General features: G+C 42.2%; 1 protein-coding gene across 1 annotated transcript; it reads right to left on the minus strand.

The window, feature by feature from the left end:
• Positions 1-4413: 4413 nt before the first annotated feature.
• Positions 4414-5415, minus strand: LOC125927661 (olfactory receptor 1G1-like). Its single transcript, XM_049638154.1, has one exon. It carries the CDS (start codon positions 5353-5355, stop codon positions 4414-4416), a length of 942 nt encoding a protein of 313 aa, XP_049494111.1. The 5' UTR covers positions 5356-5415.
• Between the last annotated feature and the right edge of the window lie 4728 nt (positions 5416-10143).

The following is a 10143-nucleotide window of genomic DNA, read 5'->3' on the forward strand; positions in this document are numbered from 1 at the left end:
TCTGGGCTACTTGCACACTGCCAGGCTTGTGGTGCTGGGGATCTGGCGTATTAGCTGGGGTGGGTAGGCAAGGTGCGCGGGGGCAGGAGGGGCAGGCTTAGCTCGCTTCTCCTTAGGTGATCCACTTCAGGAGGGGCCCTGTGGCAGCGGGAGGGAGTCAGATCCGCTGCCGGAGGTTTGGCTCCACAGAAGCACAGAGTTGGGTGTTTGCGCAGAGCGAGCAAGTTCCCTGGCAGGAACTGGTTCCCTTTGGGATTTTGGCTGGGGAATGGGCGGGGGAGATGGCGCTGGCGAGCGCCTTTGTTACCCACCAAACTGAGCTCTGTCGTCCGGGGGCTCAGCAGCTCTCCCTCCCTTTGTCCTCCAGCCTTCCCACTTTCTGAGCAGAGCTGTTAACTTATGACCTCCCAGACGCTAAGTCGCGCTTGCTGTCGGAACACAGTCTGTCAGGCCCCTCCGCTTTTGCCAGCCAGACTCGGGGGGGCTCTGCTTGGCCGGCGAGCCGCCCCTCCGCCCTGGCTCCCTCCCGCCAGTCCGTGGAGCGCACACCGCCTCGCCGCCCTTCCTACCCTCTTCCGTGGGCCTCTCGTCTGCGCTTGGCTCCAGAGACTCCGTTCTGCTAATCCTCTGGCGGTTTTCTGGGTTCTTTAGGCAGGTGTAGGTGGAATCTAAGTGATCCGCAGGACGCGCGGTGAGCCCAGCGTCCTCCTACGCCGCCACCTTTACCATCACCTATTTACCATCCCCCTGCCCACCTCCCCTCCAGCAACCATCAGTTTGTTCTCTATAGTTAAGAGTCTGTTTTTTGGTTTGCCTCTCTTTTATTTCTGCCCTATGTTCATGAGACCTAAATGGGAGACAGGAAACCATCAAATTCTAGAAGAAAATGCAGGCAGTAACCTCTTTGACATTGACCATAGTAACTTTTTTCTAGACATGTCTCCTGAGGCAAGGGAAACAAAAACAAAATAAACTATTGGGACTTCATCAAAATAAAAAGCTTCTGGGGCGCCTGGGTGGCTCAGTCCATCAAGTGTCTGACTCTCAGTTTCGGCTCGGGTCATGATCTCACGATTTTGTGAGTTTGAGCCCCGCATCAGGCTCTGTGCTGACAGTGTGGAGCCTGCTTGGGATTCTCTCTCTCCCCCTCACTCTGCCCCTCCCCTGCTCATGCTGTCTCTGTCTCTCTCAAAGTAAATCAATAAACTTAAAAAAATAAGTTCAATATTCGATATTCAATATTGAATATTTGAATATCAAAAATATTCAATACATAAATAAAAAGCTTCCACTCAGTGAAGGAAACAATCTATGAATGGGAGAAGATGTTTGTAAATGACATACTGGATAAAGGGTTAATATCAAAATATATAAAGAAGTTTTAAACTTAATATCCAAAAACAAATAATCCAGTTAAAAAGTGGGCAGAAGACATGATGACATTTTCCAAAGAAGACATACAGAGGGCTAAGAGACACAGATTTACTTCAAACAAATAATAAGGTGGGGTAGTCTTCAGAGTAGAAGTCTTTCACATCTTTGCTAGATTTATCCCCAAGCGTTTATTGCCTTTAATTAAATAATTCTCAGATTTCTATACTTACAGAAGAATAATAATCCATACCCACAATTATACTATGTTATTACATATTTACCAAGCTAGTAAAATGAATAACAATAGTGAAACATTATTGGTGGGACGATGGGTAAACAGTTACAGTTTCATGGCAAATGGGCAGTATAGGACAGAACTTTAAAACTATCCATATGTGCATGTGGCTGGATTTATTTTTAAGAATGTAGGCTAAGAGAGTAAATCATATGAGAAAGTAATGCTTGTGGAAATGATATTTTTTAATATTCAAAAAAAATTTTTTTTAACGTTTATTTATTTTTGAGACAGAGAGAGACAGAGCATGAACGGGGGAGGGGCAGAGAGAGAGGGAGACACAGAATCGGAAGCAGGCTCCAGGCTCTGAACCATCAGCCCAGAGCCCGACACGGGGCTTGAACTCATGGACTGTGAGATCGTGACCTGAGCTGAAGTCAGACGCTTAACTGACTGAGCCACCCAGGCGCCCCTAATATTCAAAATTTTGAATTAATCCTCAAACAGCATAGTAGGGCAGCATTTGACAAAACTATGGTGTGAGGGTGTATTGACGAACCTCAGAAGGTATAATTATGACAAATGTGTAAACTGTGTTGTTACAAAGACATTCGCAGACAAAATATAAATATGGAAGAGTAACATAATTTAAGTTAAAAGCTGGAACTAAAAATATTGGTGAATATTTACCAATTTTTCCACACTTTCCACAGACGTGGAAGACGCACGTCTGTCAATGAATTAGGAGAGCATATGGGATAGTACAAACTTATGTATTTTAAGTTAGGTGGTGAATTTTTACTCTAAGTTTAAGTAGCCGGTAAGCATGGTTTCAAAGGTAGACTGAAATCATCCCTGCACATGAATCCCAGCAAGTAGGTGATTCTACATTAAACCCAAAATGTTCTTAAAAAGGGTGGTTGAAACACAGGATCCCATCTAGTTTCACAGAGCAGGCCATGGGTGACGCCTTAAGTTCTTGTGAGTGAATTTGCATTAACTACTGCTGCTCAGCTTTAATTTTAATAAGGATTACTGCCACGGCGGTTAACATTCATTGACAACATATTATATCCTAGGGGCACCTGGTTGGCTCAGTCACTAGAGCGTGTGACTCTTAATCTCAGAGTCATCACATTCAAGCCCCATGTTGGGCGTGAAGCCTACTAAAACAACAGCAACAACAACAACAAACAAACAAACAAACAAAACTATGTGCTAGGCATTCACCCTTTATATACTTATATAAATATCTCACTTAAATATCACAAACAATGCTTTAACATACATTACCATATTTAAACTTCCTGACAACACAATAAGGTAGTTTATATCTGCTTTGAAAGGTTAAGTAATTTCCCAGGGTCACACAGCTTACAAACAGCAAAGCTAAGATTTGAACTTGCTGCAGTCTATCTATCTAACTGTAGAGTCAATGTTTACCACTTTGCTGTACTAACTTTTATTGTCAGAAGATAGTATGTAAGCTTACTGTAAGACAAATGGGGATCAAGGGAGCTGGCCATCAGAAATTGACTTCTTCTGGAGGAGATATTATCTACAGTAAACACAACCTATGTCATTAAGCATGCAGCCAGATACCTAAAGGGAAATAGGCAAGAGTAAAAAATAGTACCCCATGGTAGCTTTTTATTTTCTTATGGTGTCTAATTGGTTAGGGTGTACCGTATTATACATGTATTTGTCAAAACTCTTGGTGACTTAGCTCTCCAAGTCCTTTTTGGTAAACTTCAACAATAATCAGTAAGTTATGAAAATATTGGCCTGAGTTGATCTTGGGAGCAATATAGAACAGTGTGGGCTGCAAACCATATTTGTTATGAACTGGTGAAGGTGGTCCTGAATGCTACAATAAATAAGTTTGAACTTTATTCTGCAGGCAGTATAAGGCCCCTGGAGATTTCTAATAGGGTGGTAGTCATATTCAATGAAGGTTAATATGATTGTGGTGTGCAGAATAGATGGAATGGGGAGAGATTAGGGACTGAGGAACATCTAGGAGGGGGTTTCAATCATTCAGCTAAGAGACTATGAACTGTCCATAAGATCATTCTTTCCTGGTCCCTAACTTTATGAGTGCAACCATGGCATTGGGGTTTAGCACATATTAATGGTGCCAGGCGTTGCGCCAAATGGTAAGCGTTGGTATTGCAAAGATGAAATTGACTTGGAAAAACTTTCCCCAAAGATAAAAATTAAATCTTCACGAAAGTAATAATTTTCATAATTTAAGATGTTAAGAGGGATGGGGGTCTCGGATGCCTGGTAAAATGTTACAGTAGGTCTACCCAAGGACTCCACCCTGTCAAACCCTTCCTTTCCAGTCCCGGGTTCTATTATCTCAGCATGGGGACTTCACAGATATGGGGATTCCCAGTGTCAAAAACACTGTTGGTAGGAATCCAAGTCACCAAGGTCACAGTGATGATGGGGGAAAGTTATCTTTCCCTGAAGCTTATTCTTGGACACATACAATAGCGCAACCAATATTTCCTTATTTTGGTCACGAGTTGTTTCAAAAGTATTCAAGTACATCCTTTATTATATTATAAATCTGAATCGCTGTGATTTTAGGGCATTATGATTGTAAGAAATTAAGTTAATGAATGATATTGGCCTGATGATGGGTATGTTTGGAGAAAGTCCTGTAGGTTAGGCATGAAGATTTCAAGTTCAGATCACAGGTCCTGAAAGTGAGGTCTCCATTTTCTCTCATTCTTTAGTGCTTATATGGTGAATGCAATTAAGTGGAGATCCCCATAGTGGATGTGAAGTCACCACTGCTAAGGGGAAGGGATTTTGCTAACCCAAATTAGCTTTCTCAAGGAAGACTTGATGTCTCTGTTCCTCAAGCTATAGATAAAGGGATTCAGCACTGGGGTTACTACTGTGTACATCACTGATGCAACTGTGCCCTTCTCTGGTGAGCGGGTCGAGGGGGGACTGAAGTAAACACAAAAGGAAGTCCCAAAGAATAGAGAAACCACAGAGAGATGAGAGCTGCAGGTGGAAAAGGCTTTCTGCTTCCCCTGAATTGAGGGGATCTTCAGGATGGTCAAGAAAATATGTGTATAAGAGATTATCAGGCAAAGCACACAAACCAGTCCTGCAAGGCCCCCAACAGTGAAAATCACCAGCTCATTAATGAAGGGATCCGTGCAGGACAGACTCAGAAGTGGGTTGATGTCACAGAAGAAGTGTGGGATCTTGCGTTCGGCACAGAAGGACAGATTGTTCATCAAGAGTGTGTGTAAGAGGGAGTGGAGGGCATTCATAATCCAGGATGCAGAAACTAGGAAGACACAGAGCCCAGGGCTCATGACCATGATGTAATGGAGCGGGTAGCATATGGCCACATAGCGGTCGTAGGCCATGACGGCCAAGAGGAATGCCTCCAGCATCACAAACAGCATGAAAAAATACAGTTGCGATAGACACCCTGCATATGAGATGGCCTGATTCTGGATCCATATGTTTGCCAGCATCTTGGGGACTGTGGTGGACACAAAGCAGGCATCGGCAAGAGAGAGGTTGGCCACGAAGAAGTACATGGGCGTGTGGAGGTGGGCATCAGCAATGATGGCCAGAATGATGAGGAGGTTGCCGCCTACTGTGACCAGGTACATGAACAGAAACAGCCCAAAGAGGACTTCCTGCTGCTCTGGCTGCTTGGAAAGCCCCAGGAGGACAAATGCTGAGATGCTGGTCAGGTTTTCCCACTCCATTTGTCGGTAAGCAGAAAGATGGATTAATTGAATGAAATTGGTAAGCCCTGGTTTGTGGACTTTGAAAATGATGCAGTATTCCAACGTTGATCTTCTAGTGTAAGATGGGATCATGAAATATCCAATATTTAACTGCTTACGATGCACAAAAATGGCAGTTTCATATAGTTCAACTGAATATTTGCAAAAGCCTGTGCTTTCTGCCATGGGATACCAAAGATTTGTCTGCAACGGGGGGGGAGAGGTTTTTTTTTTTTAAAGTTTTATTATATAAGCATGAATCCAATACATATACTTTTTTATTATTTTAAGTAACATACTTTTTAAAATTCATGATATAAAGCTTTGGCCTACATAATGAACTGTTTACAAAACTCATCAAGTATAAACAAAAGCTTGCCTTTGCTTGTTCTTAAGCAGTGAGGAGCTTTTAGTCAATCATTGTCGCCGATTTCTGTGCACTTTGTCCAGTCTTGCCTTTCTCCGACTGTGTTAACTAGTCCAGGAGTCAGCAAACCAGAAAACCAGAGCCAGATCCTCCTCACACACTTTTTTTGGCATGGACCTCAAGCTAAGAATGTATTTTACGTTTTTAAGGGTGGTAAAAACCCCCCACAAACCCCACAAACCTTAAAACAAAGAGGCAGATGCAACAAAGGCCATACGTGACCCCACAAAACCTAAAACCGTTGCAACCTGGCCATTCATAGTAAGTTTACCATCCTCTCTGCCAGACTGTAAGTTCTTGGACATCATGATGCAAACACTATTCACCTTTATACACTTAGCCTAATACATGCTTGCTGACACATAATAAGTGATCAATAAGTTTGTTGAATTTACGAAAAATTACTTGGTGTTCACTGGTATGGAGGAGTCATATCAAGTCTGGAACTAATGTTCTAGCTATTTAAGAAGTTCTGAAGAGGCAATTACCAGCACCTTGCGGGAAGAGACTTGAGCATGGGCTGTGGCAAAATAGGTATCACACTGACAAAATTCGTACGTCCCTTTAATCCTTAATATGAAGTCGTTCTTGAAAGTGACTTGCTAGCTAAGACTACTTCCCTAGCCAAATTGACATCTAGGTGTGGACATGTGACCAGCTCTTATTTGAGTGAATGAGGGATTTATCTTTTTTCTTCAGCTTGCTGTATTTGAAGAGCAACCAAAGTATAACATGCATACACACACACACACACACACACACACACACAAGTCATAGTATGTTATGAAGCGTTTGCATGTAGCAGTAGCAGGATCAATCATGTGTTACAGCTGCATCTTAAAGTCATTCATTTAAACATATAATTTGAGCAACAATACCATAACTGTATACCAATACATATACTTTGAAGCTAGGTGGGAGTTGTTTCTTCACAAAACTCTTGTGGTATTCATGTGGACATTGTGACATTAATCCATCCAAAGATTTCACAGGTCAAGTAAATCATTAGCATATTTCCCCAATATTTTGAAAAGCATGGCTATTGGAAAAAAAGGATTTGGAATTGGTGAAAAGCATACCTAATGCTGAAATCATTATCGCCACCAGCTGGTCTGGTGAGAAATCTGGGTGCCATTATAGACCCATTTTTCTTCCTCCTCGCATGCATCCAAATACTACCAAATCCTGGTGATTTTACTTTGTCGATGTAACTAAAATTTACCCATTTCTCTTTATTTACCCACTGTCCTCAGTCCCAGCTGCCACTACCTTCATTCACCATACTCATTTATCACTTAAATATGGGCAGTCATTCTTGCCTACAGGCATACCCACCTGCCCTCTGGTTTCACTCCAGAGAGAATGGGCTTTCTACAAACCATATCTGATTTTGTCACTCTACCTGAAAAATCCTTCAGGGGTTTCTCATTACTTTCAGGATAAACTCTACACATCTTCCTAGGGCCTGAAGACCCTTGATGTCTCCATTGATTCATGGACCTTCCTCTCCATTCTACATCCTATGCCCCACTTATACTTACAATTATTTAGAAGATCTAGATACTTTTTCACCTTTGGGATTTTGCCCATCTTATTTTCTTGTGCTGGAATAGTCTTCCCTCGGGTTTCAGCTTAGATGTCATTTTTTTTCTTTTCAAGTTTTAATTTAAGTTCTAGTTAAAATATATGGTACACTTGATTTCAGGCATATATTTTAGTGATTCATCACTTACATATAATGTCCAGCACTCCTCACAAGTGCCCTTCTCAATACCCATTACCCATTTAGCCCACACCCCACCCACCTCCCTCCATCAACCCTCAGTTTGTTCTCATAGTTAAAAGTCTCTTATGGTTTGCTCCCTCCCCCCCTTTTTCCTTCCCATATGTTCATCTGTTTTGTTTCGTAAATTCCACATATGAGTGAAATCTTATGATATTGTCTTTCTCAGACTCATTTCGCTTAATGTAATACACTCTAGCTCCATCCACATTGTTGCAAATGGCAAGGTTTCATTCTTTTGATGGCCACACACACACACACACACAACATCTTCTTTATCTATTCATTAGTCTTTTTTGAGGAAGACTTTCCTGACTTATTCTCTTGACAACAAACTCAGGTTCACGCCCCTTCCGGCCCTGTGCCTCCCCCATCACAGCATGTGTCACTCTGGACTGTGACCAACTATTTACTTGTCTGTGTTCTCCATTCTACTGTATCTTTGTGAGTAGCCCAAGAAAATGTCTATCTTGTTCATCTTGGAAATGTAGCATTAGCCCTGAGCCTGATACAAGATAGGTACTCAGTAAGTATCTATCATGTGAATGAGTAAGTCTCAAAGAAGTGCTGATGCATAGGGACACTTGTACCCCAATGTTTATAGCAGCACTTTCAACAATAGCCAAATTATGGGAAGAGCCTAAATGTCCATCAACTGATGAATGGATAAAGAAGATGTGGTTTATATATACAATGGGATACTACTTGGCAACAAGAAAGAATGAAATCCTGCCATTTGCAACAACGTGGATGGAACTGGAGAGTATTATGCTAAGTGAAATAAGCCAGGCAGAGAAAGACAGATACCGTATGTTTTCACTCATATGTGGATCCTGAGAAACTTAATAGAATACCAGGGGGGAGGGGAAGGGGGAAAAAAAGTTACAGAGAGGGAAGGAGGCAAACCATAAGAGACTCTTAAATACTGAGAACAAACTGAGGGTTGATGGGGGTGGGGGAGAGGGGGAGAGGGGAAAGTGGGTGATGGGCATTGAGGAGAGCACCTGTTGGGATGAGCACTGGGTGTTGTATGGAAACCAATTGGACAATAAACCAAATATATATTTTATATAATCTATAATATAATAGATCTGTATTCTATAAACTATATATATAATTATATATATAATAATTAATATAATAATTAATTAATTTGAGTTGATAAAGTTTTGGCCATGGGAATATGTAGGAAACATGGTTACAGAAAATAAAGATGTCAAACAAAGCAAATGCGCTCTTTCTAGGTAAAATTCTGGGAATGGAACACTGTTTTATCAGAGGAATTACATCACAGAAACAGTTTCCCACCAGGCTTCATTTTCCCTCTGAAGTGAAGCTTGTCCTATGAATTTGTCAGCCCTGGCACCACCCACCGGAATTACTGTTCAGCTGGCATTGGTGGCACCTCCCTGACCATGGATATTTCCTACCACACTCTCTTTCTCTTTTATGCAGGTAGTGCGGGGCATGTTGCATGCTGCTCCCTCCCCCTCATTACAAATATCCATCAAAGGGGAAAATAGAAAGCCCAGAAATGGCACCGTAAAGATCAGATTTTGGTCTGCTAAAGGTGGCAGTGCCGACTGGCAAGAAAGGAAAGGGGGATTGGACAGATGGACTGGGGGTAGGCTTGTTGACTCTATGGGGTCAGTGAATTTAGATTCACACCTCACAGTGTTGACTGAAAACATGTCAGGTTGTTAAAGCATTTTACATAGATACAACTTAAGGCAACCAGCAGAACATACAGCATGATAGTTGTTCGATCTTGGGACAAGGGTGGCCTAGGTAAAAAGCAATGGAAGCAACAATAAAGGAAAAGAAAATAGGTTGAATCAAATTAAAATTCAAAATTCTCCTATTAAAGAAAAAGGCCACATGCAGAGTAAAAAAGGCAAGCAAAACGTGGGGAGCTATTTTCAGCATATATTATAGAAAGTATATTCTTAAAAGCACAATCATTAATTTTAATAACTAGGTAAGAGACAACCCCCCCCCCCCAAGATAAATGAATAAATAACCACTAACCCTTAAGTCACATCCAGAAGGGGCAGAGACTGGACCTAGCCTCAGTGTTTAATTCCAAGACCTGTTCTTCCACTCCACTCACCACAATTTGTCTGCTCACAGGTGATATCTGCAAGGTCGTCTGCTTGTGTGCCATTGGCCAAAATGTGATCCTGACAGGTGGTGTTCCCTCCACTTTTTCCCAAGAGTTCCCACACTACTCAGGGCCTATGTTTACTAGATTCTTTATTCACCACACCCTTAGACAGAGCTCTCCGTGTAGTGGGGGGAGTAGTGGGGCTCAGTGCGTATTTGTGCATAGCGGCAGTGGTTGGCCCCTTCTAACCACAGCAACTTCTGTGTTCCCTGGCCTCCATACCTGTTGCTTTTTCCACTGCTTGGAGCTGACCTCACCTCTCCCTCACTCAGGACAGAGGTTGCTCATTGGCTTAAGGCAGATCGAAAGGGCCTCAGAATCTCCACTCCTGTCAGTCTTGTCTCTTGGCAGTTTCTGCCTCAGCAGAAACAGAAACTTAGGCCCTAATTCCCC

Source organism: Panthera uncia, chromosome E1 (genome assembly GCF_023721935.1).
Source record: "Panthera uncia isolate 11264 chromosome E1, Puncia_PCG_1.0, whole genome shotgun sequence".
In the NCBI taxonomy this organism is placed as follows: Eukaryota; Metazoa; Chordata; class Mammalia; order Carnivora; family Felidae; genus Panthera; species Panthera uncia.